At 44.0% G+C, this 14048-nt stretch overlaps 1 protein-coding gene across 3 annotated transcripts in view; it reads right to left on the bottom strand.

Moving 5' to 3' along the window:
• Positions 1-14048, bottom strand: part of PPEF1 (protein phosphatase with EF-hand domain 1) — a 108178-nt gene that overhangs the window by 69829 nt on the left and 24301 nt on the right. For all 3 annotated transcript variants that reach the window (XM_027054561.2, XM_053202127.1, XM_027054562.2), the window contains 2 exons: positions 2240-2367; positions 1461-1521 (listed from right to left, as the gene is read on the bottom strand). In XM_027054561.2, coding sequence (XP_026910362.1) covers positions 1461-1521; positions 2240-2367 — 189 coding nt within the window. The remainder of the gene's footprint in view (positions 1-1460; positions 1522-2239; positions 2368-14048) is intronic.

Below are 14048 nucleotides of genomic sequence, written 5' to 3'. Positions count from 1 at the left end.
ATACAATGGTGAGTGAAAGACAGACTCAACACTGTATGCTTCCATTTATGGAGTGAAGTTCAAAACCAGCCAAACCAATCTAGGATACAGAAGACAGGAAAGTCATGATGGAGGAATTGGGAAGTGACTGGACAGGAGAGAGGCTTCTGTGGCTCTGAAAATGTTTTCTTTCTTCTGGGCGCAGGTTACAAGGGCCTGTTTACTTTGAAAAAATGTACTGAGTCATAGGTTAGACTTCAAGAAAAGTCTACATCAGAAGATTAAAACACTGTCCCCTTCTTTGATAAAAATTTTTAAATATTTTTGAATCACCTGCAGATTTTTTTTTTTTTTTACATGCAGATTTTTTAAAAATACAGAGCCTGAGTAAATATCTCCGGGCTGGAACCCAGCCATCTGTGTCTGTGAATCTCGGTAAGTGATTCCAGTACACAGACCAGATCCAAAGAGTAGGTCATTAGCAAAAAGAGTGCTGTTTCATTTCACCATCATTATATTTCCTCTCAGAAATATTTTGCCAAAGAACATGAAGCCAAACAACTGTCTCCAAATTGCAATTATCTGAAAGAAAGAAAATGGCAAAATACCCACTTCCGCCCACTCCCCACTCCTCAGGTTTGGCTATTCTACCATTTAGAAAGCTCCTACGGATCATTAAATGCTTTAATTAGTTTCATACATATGCGCTCAGCTCAAGGCATGCCATTAAAACACTATTCTTTTGCCGCTTTGAAGGGTGCTCGCTAGATGATTTAAAAGAAGCTCTTAGATGACATATACTTTTAATTAGAACCAAAAAATGACCCAAATTAAAGAAAAGTGAGTCTGTGAGTCTAGCATCTACCTTGAAGAGAACAACAGGCATCTTGATTTGCAGAACAAATGCATGCCCCGGGAATAACCATCATTTTGAAACCATTTTGAACCATCTCTACATTGTCTGTCCCTGAAATGATTTCCTTAGTCATTTCAGAAGGACTAAATAAATGATAAAGAGACAGAGAGACAGACAGCTGGCTATGCGGCAAAACAGACAACCGTGTCCAAGCCACCATTTCCCCCCAGATTCGTTTCACGAGATCCTCAAGACAGTTTGATCTCTTGGCACAAAAGTTTTTGTGGATAAAAAATAAGATCCTCTTTACTAAGCTACTTTCTGTATATCAAGAGATTGTGGTTCAGAGAAGGTGTTCAGCAAATTAACATTGAGTGAAATCGAATTCAGCTTTTTCAAAGTGAAAAAAAGTAAATGACCAATTTAGTCAAGTCAACAACAATCAGCGAAAAAAGCCACTTGACCTGATTTCACCAGTTGTTGGGGGGGGGGGGGTCGCAAAGGTAAGACAGGTGAGCATCGTTTTAATTTCTTAGCGTTCTCCCATCTTCGGAGTTTACATCCCTTGAAGAGGGCAATTCAATATGTAATGACTGCTTTTCAAAAGACTAAACATTGTACTTACCTGGATCTTTCTCATGTATATGTGCGTAGTTTTCCAACATGAAGGAAAAGAAGTTGGATAGCTGGACAAAAAAAAAATACATTAGTCAATTGATGACCCCCAAACAGCTACTGTGGCAAATGCTGTTGGTGTTCCAAGCAAGTGCTCTTCACTCTTCTGGAACAGTCATCTCCCAGCTGCCTTAGGTGCTAACAGGTCCCACCTCCACCTGCCTCCCACCTCCCTCCTGGCCCTTCGCTGGTGAGCCGCACCTCCCCCAGAGACACACAGGATAGCACAGATACCTCCCTCCTTTTTATTGTTAAAAATGTACTTTTTTTTCTGCTAATAAGCATTAACGCTGGATTTATACATCACTTTTGCAAGCTTGAAAAAGGCCTTCCTCACTCATCTATATTTTCTTCTAGAACTCTCACAGGTTTGTTCTTGGGAAATGTTTCCATTTTTTAACTCCTTAAAGTATTTTTTTCCTTCATAAAGTGACAACTTTACTATTGGGGCACGTACCCAAGAACAGAATAAGGCCATTTTTCATTAGCTGACTAGACATCTGGCAGCCCTCTTCAAAATGTGGACTTCAGAACTGAAAAACACCATCTTCCTCCCAAATCACACCCTCTCCGAACGGCTAGTTCCAAGGCAGTGTCACTACATCCTCCATTACAGTTTTCGCCAAGGTTCCTCAGCTTAAAATGGACCCCAACTTTCTTTGTGTTTTCAATTACAAGGGGTAAAGAGAAGCACTTTGCCCAAAGAAGAGACGAGCTTGCAAAACAGACCTGCAATTGGCCCTGTTCATCGGCGTATTCGATGGACTGGAAGACGGTGAGGGCATAGCGCTGTCTGGCCTTCAGTCGAGTGCTGTAGCCCCGGTACCAGTTCTGGATGACCAATGCAGCTTTGAGCACTGCAGCCCCACAGGATATGCAAATTAGAGAAAACCAGTTACCATGCAGCTGTGGGATTGGGGAAGTAGGTGTTCCGGAAAAAAAAACAAAAAACAAAAAAAAACCCAGTCTGCCTGGATTTCCAGGTTCTAAGAACATAACAACTACAGTGAAATTGACCTTTAGATTTTTGTAAAATGTCCTCAAGTCTCAAATACTCAGAGAACACTGATGGCCTAGCCACTGTCAGTAGAGTTTGGGCGGCAAGAAGGCATGAATTTGAATCCCGGCTCTGCTAATTACTGCCTGTGTGACTTTGAGAAGTCACTAAAACTCTCAAAGCCTCCGTTTCCCCATCTGTAAACTGGGGGAAATTACGGCACCTACCTCCGGCACTACTTAGGCAATTCCATTCTTCACCACGTACCCCCAAGCAATCCTCACACAGCCCAAGAGGGAGACATACGGGGCGGCAGTGTTTCTTTGTTTGTGACACTAGGGAGTCTGCCACCAATGCAGCCTGGCTGTCCACCACTAGGCAGGAGAATGTGTCACTCCGGTAGGTGCACACCATGGACCATCAGTCCACAGCTCGAAGCAATGCATTAAGTAAACCCACAGCAACGTGGCTGGGTCTTAAAAACACAGCGCTTCAGTTAGAACGGTTGTTGACAAGTTAAAGACAATGAAATAGAACACATCACTTTACATAAATTTAAAATACGTATACACAAACCCAAAATATACGTGTCCTAAGAATATATACGAAGGACAAGACATTAAACAAATAGAGCAGGTATTTACGGGGAAGGGGGGGTGAATGGGTATGGGGTACACGGGTAAAAAGGAGCAAGCAAATTAATTAACTAAGATAAGAAAGGGTCGTGCACAGACCAGGGATGGCAAAGTACAATGAACTGAAAAGTACAATTCGCTCCAGCCTCCGTACCTGAGATTCAATTGATAAAAGATGGATAAAGGAACACACCTCCCTCCTTCCCAGAGTTACAATAAGCATGAAAGGAGATCCTACAGGTGAAGAGTTTAGCCCCACGCCTGGTTAATAAATGGCTAAACAAACGGCTACTGCAGGGATAAGCATGGTCCTGTTTGTGGATTATTCAGGCACACTGACTCCGTTCTGGGGCTCTGAGCCTTGGAACCATCCCGTAGCTTCATAGCTTTGAAGAAGGCAATCAGGTGAGAGATAATGAGATTTAAAATATAGTCTCTTATGCCTTCCTCAAATTTTAGAGTGAAGAGCAATCAACACCAGCTGGCTTCTTTTATTCATGTTATAATTTTTCCCAGTTAGCACATAAAAATTAAGAGTTGACTATAACAAGAACAATTTGAATTCTAAAAGCAGGATTCTAGCCTCCCGTCCCAGGATCCCCGGCTCAATACTGCTGTGGTATTACTAGTCATCTGAGCGTATTTATTTATGAGTTTCTCCAAGGCTCTCCGGTTCCAGAGACACTCATTTCATTTTTCAGCTTCCAGAAGACCCCAGGAAGTAGACATGAGGTCAAGTATCATGATCTTTACAGGGAAAAACCACAGGGAGAAGAAACAGAGTGACTCGTTCAATATGATAAAGCAAATGATTGGGAGGCTGAAAATCTCGAGTGTTCTCACCATATGGAGAGCCCAGGCTCACCTGAAAGGTCTGTTCTACAGGAAAGTCACTGTCATGACCAACCAACCCTGACCTCAGGGGCTCTCTCTGTTCATCAAGCCCAGTGGAACTGTCCAGGGCTATTTACTGAGCACTTACTGAGGGTCGGGCAATGGACTCTTTTCCGTGATCCTCACCGCACTGTGAAGCTGAGAGAGACTAGCCAGTAAGTGGAAATGAACAGCAAGGGCTTGAACCCAGGTCTCACTGATCTGTAGCCCATGCTCTTAACCTCCATAGAGCTACTGACCTTTTTCTGTGCCTCAGTTTCTTCATCTGCACAGTGCTGTAGTAGAATAAATGATCACTAAAGTCTCTTCTACTTAGGATTTGCACCACCAATAATAAATAACCATGCTTATCATTTCTATAATTAATAATGGAACAAAGCAGCGACCACATGTTAAGGGTCGACTGTAAGACACTTGGTCCCCACAAGTATCATCTCTACGTTACACATAAGGAAACTTCGCATTCAGAGAGGCAAGTATCTTGTTTCAAGTCACTTATCTAGTACAGACTCAGCTCTTCTGAGTCCAAACTCTGGGCTCTCTCCACTATCGCCAGTTACTTCATTCCCTAAACTATTTGCACCTTTCCTTCGTTTGAGTAAGAACTGCCACCATTCCTTGAATGCCTACTATGTGCCTGCCACCAAGCTAGACGTACGTTAACTACCACCTCTACTCCTCCTCCACGAGGGGAAATAGGTGATCCAAGCCCCCTGCCCTATCTCTGCCTTGCTTCTGCCCCATCCCTTGCTGGGATCCCACCCCACCCCCCAAGGCGGGAGCTGCCATTTTATTTGATAAGGCACACAGTACTTTCACGGGCTATATTTTACTAGTAGGAGTGGAAGGGAGACAACAATGCTCAGTTCCCCGGCTCCTGCATTTCTTCTTCTGCTCCAAAGGCATTCCCCACCCCCTTCCCGGCCGGAAAATGCACCATCCGGTACCTGAGCCCCTACACCTGGGCATGAATGCCACTTACTAAGCTATCACGTGTCAGCTGTCACCCCACACTCCTCTAGTCCGCTCCCTGATGCTCTGCCAATAGGGGCAGTGGGGGGCGACAGTGAGGCTGGAGGAGGGAACCAGGGACACACTCCTTCCCGTCTGCTTCCCGTTAGTGTTAGTGGAACCTAGCAACGGCTCTCCACCCTGCACCCCCATTCTGCAACCCCCCCCCCCAGCAGTTTCTCCTGGTAGCTGCGCTGGATCCAGTCTGCAGTTAGCCAGCACTTGCAAAACCAGCCTCCCAGCAGCCCCTCAGACACACCAGCGCCAGCCGGGCAGCCCCCATTCTCCAAGGTCTGAGTTCCAATGCTGCGGGAACCCTCCTCCAAGCTTCTACATTTTAAGAATTCCAACCTTTCCCTTTCTCTCTCAGCCCTAGAGATGGTAACTTTCCCGTAATTGCTACCTCTGTATACCTTAGGGTTCCTTCAGGGACCTTTCGGTGACCTAGGAACAACTCGATGCCCGATTGACAGTTCTTTAAATTCACCTCTGTCGTCAGATCACTCTATGGTTTCTGCCTCCCGACTAGGCCCGGCCCGATAAGCCGGTGTCACTGGGTGGGAAAAGCAGGCTCAGGTTAGGCCTCACGCGTCCAACTTCCCGGACGCTCCAGCTCAGGCCCTTCCCAGAATCCCACATCGGGGTTTGAGTACCTCGGCGGCGGCTGATAAAAGGGGCTCTGATTCACATCCCGCTACTGCTCCTTTGGCTTACAGCCCCCCCCACTCCCACCCCCAGAGCCCTCTCTGGCGCAGGGAAGGAGACGGGCAGGGCAGGGTTGAATGGACCAACATCCGACCTCGAAAACCTCACCTGATTCCTAAGAACCCACCCGCTCGCGGCACGGCCGCTCTAGCCAGCTGAGGACGCTCTCCTGGAGCAGGAACCCCCAAAACGGCAAAGGTTAGAGCCCAGGTACGAGAGACCCTACCCGAGGGGTTGCCGGCTCCATACCTCCCCCAACCCTGTGTGCAGAGTTGAAGACCTGTGTCATCCAGTCCTAAACCTGCTGGACAGCCTAGGTCCCCTTCTGGTCCTGCTGCTTCATCACATGACTGGTGACAGGGCTTGTCTTCCCCGTCACATTAATTCCATGCAGAAAAAAAACCAGAGTTAAAGCTTTTGCCATATGTGTCCCAAGGGCCTCCTATTTTCGTTTCTAGAAGGAAGCAACAGTATGGGTTTAACAAGTTACCTGGCCAATTTTCTGTCTCCAGCACAGGTGGATTCTCTATTACCAAGCCAGGGTGTTTTGGGTTTGGTTTTCCCGTGGCTTCTTTCCCATAGTGGCCATCATTACCATGGGAGTTTGTGAGACATTATCCACGCAGGTCAATGAATAAGACAAAAATTCAGAGCATTGGTTTTGTGCCGGACACTGTGCTTGGTGCTTTATGCAGATCATTTCATTTCATTTGATTTAATCCTCCCACCAATCCTACGAAGTGACATTATCCTCATTTTACAGATAAGGAAACTGAGGCCCAGGAATAACTTGTTTGGGGTCACATCACTTGTCTTTGGGAGAACACAGAGTCAAATCCGGATCTCTGTTATTCCAGAAACAGGACTTTTAACCATAATGTCGTACAACCCAGGGTGGCACTTGGAATCAGCCATAAAAAAAATGAGCCAGTACGTAGAACAGTATCTCCTCCCTCCCACACCTTCCCTACCTCACGTTCTCTATGCTCTTTACCTGCTCTGTTGTTCTCCATTCCACGTTTTACCATTTGGCATTCTATATGCTTGTATGGTTATGTGTTTATTGTCTATCTTCCCCTATTAGCTAAGCTACACGAGAACAGGGAGTTCATTTTGCTCACTGCTATAACCCCAGCACCTGGGGTAAGGCCTGGCAACGGATATGCGTTGAACAAATGAATGAATACCTTCTAGGGCTGTTAGAACAATAATCTATTAGTAATGTATAATAATGTACTAGCAACGTGTTGCTATAGGTATTAGTAATATACCAATTAATTGAGTGACTAATATAAAACGCTTAGCATATTGCCTGGCACATAGGAAGCACTCAATAAATAGCAGATGCTTTTTTTTTTAAAGTAAGGTGGGAGGGGCGCCTGGGTGGCTCAGCCGGTTAAGCGTCCGACTTACGCTCAGGTCATGATGTCGCTGTCCATGAGTTCGCCCCCCCACGTCGGGCTCTGTGCTGACGCTCAAAGCCTGGAACCCGCCCTCTCTCTCTCTGCCCCTGCCCTGCTCATGCTTGCTCTCTCTCTCAAAATAAACATTAAAAAAAATTTTTTTTAAGTAAGGTGGGAATAACACAATAATAGTCTCTCTCCAGTCTAACAACTTCTAGTGCCCCCCCCATTTCCTAATGATACATAAATTCATTAAAAATTTCACAAACTACTGTGGACAAACAGGCTACCATCCCAGAACCCAAGAGTCAGGAGCAAGAAGAACTGTGCCAACCAGAATCCATAGGGCTCACTCCTTTAGAGAGCACAGTCGTGGCTCAAAGACCGCCTTCTCAGTGAGGCCTTTCCTGACCACTCTTTTCAAAATGGCACCCCGCTGCCCATTGTCCATCTCATTCCTTATTTTCTCACCCTGGCACTTATCACTACCTGCTATAGCACATATGTTACTCATTTGTTAATTGTCTCTCTCCTTCCACTAGAATGTAATCTCCATACGGGCTGGGATGTTAGTCCGCTGGGTTAGCGGCTACATCCCCTGACTCTGGAACAGCCCCTGGAACATGGTAGATGCTCGGTATATATATGCTGAATGGATGAAATTGCTCTTCAGTTAAGACTTTCTGTCTTGTGTTTCTCTTCGTGCTGACTGGTAGAGTCTTAGCTTTGGTTTGTTTTTTCAAATGAGAGTTTATTTGACAGACAGTTCTTTAAACCAGAACCTTACATTCAGGACAATAAGGCATTTAAAGACTCTGCTTTTGAAAGTCTGCTGACAGAGGCCTCCTGAGGAGGCCCCAGGATGAGCAAATATTTAATGTAACTTTAAGGGGCCTGACATCCAGTCAGGAAGAAAGAGAGGCGCAAGTGTGATAGAAGTCATTAAAATGAATTCAAATGAACTGGAAAGAGAATGAAGCAACTAGTAGCCAAAGGCTTTAAACAAGGGGGAAACCATCTCTTCCTTCAGTACTTTGAAGCATGATGACACTACAGTCTGGCTTAACTCTGGGACCGCAGTCTTCTTGGTTATTCTTGTTTACAACTATTCCACACCTGCCACCTGCTAGAGTGTGTGACTGTCATAGAGAGACTTCTAACTTCACTGGAGAAACGGCTCAAAGCACATGCCCAGCGGACACGAGATGGTCACAAAGTCTGCTTCTTGGGCAGCAAGCGAGACAGGAACCGTGTGAGGCTCACTCATCCGCGAACTCGGGCAACCCTGCACAGCATTCTTGTCCCTAGAGAGCATTCTTTTTTTTTTTTTCCAGATGTTTATTTTTGAGACAGAGAGAGACAGAGTGTGAGCAGGGCAGGGGCAGAGAGAGAGGGAGACACAGAATCCAAAGCAGGCTCCAGGCTCCGAGCTGCCACCAGAGCCCAACGCGGGGTTTGAACTCACAGACCGTGAGATCATGACCTGAGCCAAAGTCGGACGCTTAACCGACTGAGCCACCCAGGCACCCCTGGAAGGCATTATTCTTCAGAGGGAAATGAGAGTAAAGCATGAGGCCCAGTCTCCAAATACTGACGGGCACTTTAAACAAAACCATCACTCTCCCTAAATGACAAAAGAGATCATAATTTTATCATTCTTGGAAACCTCTGGTGTTCCGGTCAGAGAAGGGCAAGAATTAGAGGTCTTTTCTTTGACTTTTTATTTACTCATGTGCTCACCCACCCAGCAACCCGTCCACATGAGATAATAAAAAATAAATTTTGAATTGGTCATCTGGAGACTTCCATTTTGGTTCTGACTCAAGCAGGTGCCAACTGTATAACTTTGAACAAATTGTTTAACCTCTCTGGTCCTCAGTCTCTCACGTGAACCGTGAGAACTTGGAATTGTGTGATCTCTAAGATCCTCTCCAGTTCTGAAATATTCTAATTCATCCTTTTTTTTTTTTTTTAGGGCCACAGCTTCAGCCTACCTACTACTGCACATTGCAAAGCTAAAAATAACAATTCAAGGACAAAATAGGGCAGGTACATGTGAACACTCAGCTTAGAAGCTTCTGGACAAAGAAGACAAATTCTAAAGGCTACTAAAACAACGACAGCAACAAAACAACTGAATTATCCCTATAGAAAAATCCAAGTCAAGTCACTAACATCCTTGGCATCTGCATCAAGAATTGTAGCAAAGTTTGCTAGCAAGTAGTCCGGGAACATTAAACACTTCACCCATCATTTCTCTTTTAAATTGCCTAGAGTCTGATTACTGTGTATGATCGGTTAAGTGGCTCAAGTGACAGCCAAGAGAAGATGGATAGAGATGGACGGGGAAGAAAGTGAAGACAAGCGTGGGCTGGGAGACAGAGACACGTGGGAAGGGGCTAAGGTCCGGAGGTTTCAATGAAGATCAAGAGAGCAGAACATGGGATAGTCATAAAGACTACCAGAGGCAGAACTGATGCGGGTGGCCACAGGGGCCAGGAAAGGGGAGTGAACCTCTCAAGTGGAGTGAGGAAGGGGTGCTGGAGTTTAGGAGGTAAAGGAACTGAGACACCAGTGCATTTGGGCTTGTCCGTGTTTACAGTGAAGCTACTCGAGATGATGCCAGGACGTGGTTCACGGAGTCTGCAATGGACGGAGAAGGGAGAAGAAGGGAAAACAAGCAAGAGCTAATAAACGGCATTCCCAAAGGGCAGAACCCTAGGCTGCGGCCACCACAGACTTAACGAACACATCTCAGGTTGCACAGGACTGGGATATTATTTGTTTACGTTTATTTGTTCATTTTGAGAGAGAGAGAAGAGAGGGAAAGAGAGAGAATCCCAAGCAGGCTCTGTGCTGACAGCACCCTGATGCAGGGCTCGATCCCACGAACCATGAGATCATGACCTAAGCCAAAATCAAGAGTCAGATTAACTGACTGAGCCACGCGGGTGCCCCAGGACTGGAATATTCTTAACTTTTTCTCTGAAAGATTTTCAGACATATGGGGAAAGGTGAGACTAGTACAATTGTTAATATTTTGTCACATATGCATTCTCCTGCTCTCTCTCTCTTGCTCTCTCTCTCCACACATGCCTACCATTTCTTCAGTCTCCTTTATTCTAACACAATTCCTTAGCCTTTCTTTCTTTTTAATGACACTGAAATTTTTGAAGAGTACAGGCTAGTTATTTAAAATATCCCTCAGTTTGGATCTGTTATTTCCTCATGATTAGATTCAGGTTATATGTTTTGGCAGGAATAAGTGAGGAGTCTTTCTCAAGTATGTTACATCAGAAGGCAGATGACATTAATTTGTCTCATTACTGGTGATATGAACCTAGATTACTTGGTTAAACTGGAGTAAGGTAAAAGGGCCCACAGCGACCACCACCTGGCTAAGTGCAAACAGGCTCGTTAGGCGACGCGCCCCCAGGCGCCTGGGTGGCTCAGTGGGTTAGGCATCCGACTCTTGGTTTTGGCTCAGGTCACGATCCCACGGTTGGTGAGTTTGAGCCCCAGCTGGCAACGCGGAGCCTGCTCGGGATTCTCTGTTTCCCTTTCTCTCTGCCTCTCTCTCATACTCTCTCTCTCTCTCTCAAAAATAAAATAAAGAAACAAAAATCTTTTTAATTTTTTTTTTTTATTATTTATTTTTAAGAAACAGAGTGAGACAAAGCATGAGCGGGGAAGGGGCAGAGAGAGGGAGACACAGAATCCGAAACAGGCTCCAGGCTCTGAGCTGTCAGCACAGAGCCCGACGCGGGGCTCGAACCCACGAAATGTGAGATCATGACCTGAGCCGAAGTCGGACGCTCAACCAACTGAGCCACCCAGGCGCCCCTAAACAAAAATCTTAAAAAAAAAAAATAGAACTTAAAAAAATATCCATAGGCCCTAGCTGACCAATGGACTACTTACTACTGAGCACAGGTACCAAAAACAAAGGAAAATTCCATGTGTTCCCAGACCTCCTCACCCTTCCCTCCTTAGCTACAGCCCCCCACCACTGCCTCCTGGCAGACAGTCTCTCTTTTGCTGCTCCTTGGCAGAATACTCAATAAACTTCATTTGCCTTTGCTCTGCCTCAAGTGACTTCTTTCACCACCAGACCCCACCCGATCGGATGGATCGCCCCACAGCAGCCACGTAAAATTCTCTACTGTAGATGTATTTATTTGCTCCCTCTTTACAATTAATAAACAATTTGCAGCACCATGCCTTAGGACTGTGTATATATTCTGTTCTCCAAAATATCCACGGATAATTTTTGCCCAAATCAATTCTTTCTATGGTAGTTGCAAAAATAGTGATTTTCGAACTCATTCTCTCTACATTTATTAGGATTCAGATTGTTAAATGCCCCATTTAAAGCCTTCTTTTATTCAACAGGGCAATGGAACAACACAAAGATTACACGAAGCCCATCTTATGGAAGTTTTCATAAGAACTGCAATCCTTGGCTACACCATAGTTCAGGAAAATATGAAGCTTTAGCCGTACGATACCGAAATAATAAGCTAAATCAGTAAAACCACGAAAACGACAGTTTACAAGTAACCGTGAGCTCTCTATCATATGAATTTCTGCCAATTTTGTAAAGAATCATTATCAGGAAGATCTCAATTTTTAAAAACTATTATATTTTTAATTATGTAAGAAATTTAGGTATGTAAAAGTACTACTAGCATTTTAAATTATTGAAAAATTTTCTCATAGGAAATATGTTCTATCCAACAATTCAATCATGACCTCTAATCCTCACTCGGAAAAAAAAAAATTAAATGTCTTGACTGCAATTCTGTTTTATGTCTCCCCTGTTATTAATTACTAATCTGAGTTATACTGCCACATTCATTCACCCAAGGTCAAATACGATCAGCATTAAATTTTTGCCTTTTGCAGCTGCTGAAAAGATAAGGCAATATAAAGCCATAATTGTGTAAGAAAAGTGTTCTGATTACAGGAAATAACTGGCAAGTGGGCCTCAGGTAATGCCCTTTCTTATACTCCGTTGAAATATGTCTCTTTGTAACAGGATTTTCTAACAATTAACAGGATCCAACTAAAAGCTGGCTCCTTTGTGAATTGTCTAGTCAAGGCTAGAAGCTGGTGAAAAGCATTTAAATGGGGGAGGTGGGACTTCATACTCTTCCGGTAATACTTTCTACCCCCCAAGAGCTCATGATTCTAGAGTGGGTCTCTAAATAGTCCGTGGCAGAGTCTCATAATACTTAACATTTCTAAAAGTAGACGTGGATTAGTCACACAGTGAATAAACAAAAAATAAAAAATATGAAGATGCATTTAATAGGTGTGAAAAATGAAAAGGATGTTTGGTTTTTGTGTGCCTGTTTCATACAGGCAATAAATGTGTTTGTAGTACCATTCCTATATAAACCTCAAGACCCACACATTATCATATCAAAAAGTGAACAATTAACTAAAAATTATTATTGAAAGGGATCATAATTTCAGATGCAGAAAGTGGTCTCCTTCCACAAAGAAAAGTACTTGTTTAAAATGATTCCCTAAACTCTGTGCTGACAGCATGAAGCCTACTTGGGATTCCCTCTCTCCCTCTCTCTCTCTGCCCCTCCCCTGTGTGCTCGCTCTCTCTCTCTCTCAAAATAAATAAATAAACATTAAAAAAAAAAAAAGATTCTCTAAGGGGCGCCTGGCTGGCTTAGTCAGTAGAGCATGTAACTCTTGATCTGAGGGTCATGAGTTCAAGCCCCATGTTGGGCATGAAGCCTACCTTACAATAAATAACATAACATAACATAACATAACATAACATAACATAACATAACATAAAATTCCCTAAGAGAACTCTTATCGTGATGAGCACTGAGTATATAGAATTGTTGAATCACTATATTGTGCACCTGAAACTAACATAACACTATATGTTAATTATACTGGGATTTTAAATTGAGTGAATTGGTTAATTAAATAAAATGTAATGATTCCCAACTGATGCCAACAAACCAGGGATATAGTATATGATATAGGCCGAAAATGAAGATTTGGCAGTTTTGACATACTGATGATAATGAAAGCCATGAGAGTAAAGTTACCGCAGGAGAGCACTCGAGTGACAAAGTAAAAGGCCCGAGAAGAACCCAGAGGAATCCTAATATTTAAAAGTTGGGAGAAAGTGGAGCCCTTATAAACAGTTCAGAGACACGAGGACAACCAGGAGAATGGGCCGAAGCCAAGGGCCATGAGTGCAAGAGTGCCAAGTACTGCCAGGAAACCCAGCAAAATAAGAACTGAAAATGGTCCAGTGGGCTTCAAGGGCATTCAAGAACTTGTCAAAATCATTTTCCGTGGGACGGAATGAACCACGAGAAGGTGGGAGACAGCACTGTGAACGTCCCCTTCAGGAACAAGCTCTGAGAGGGAGGAGAGTCAGTGGAGGGAACCAGAGGGAAAGGGAAGGCCTTTCTTCCAAAGGGAAAGGAAAAAAACCGTTACAAAAGGCCGTTTTGGACAATGAGGAAATTCGGAATATGAACTCTATGTTCAACAATATTAATCCACCAGTGCCACAGTTTTTTTCAGTGTGATACAGTATTACAGTTCTATAAAAGAAAAACCCTCTTTTTAGGACACTCATGCTAAGTATATAGAGGTTAATATCATAATGTCTACAGCTTTGCTGTCAAATGGAGAAGGCACAAAGGGAAGGAAGGGACAGCAGGAGAGAGAAAATGGTAAAGGGTTAACAAGCTGGTGAACCCAGCTGACAGGGATGTGGGTGTTCGCTGTATTAATCTTCCATCTTCTCTCTGTAGATTTGCAATTTCTAAAGATAAGAAGTTGGGGGTAAAGTAAAACAGAACGACATGAAGGGGAAAAAATGTACCCAAACCCAAAGAACAGGAAAA

This window comes from Acinonyx jubatus, chromosome X, assembly GCF_027475565.1.
Source record: "Acinonyx jubatus isolate Ajub_Pintada_27869175 chromosome X, VMU_Ajub_asm_v1.0, whole genome shotgun sequence".
NCBI classification, from domain to species: domain Eukaryota; kingdom Metazoa; phylum Chordata; class Mammalia; order Carnivora; family Felidae; genus Acinonyx; species Acinonyx jubatus.
The sequence above is the reverse complement of the archived record's forward strand: the minus strand, read 5'-3'. Positions and strand labels throughout refer to the sequence as shown.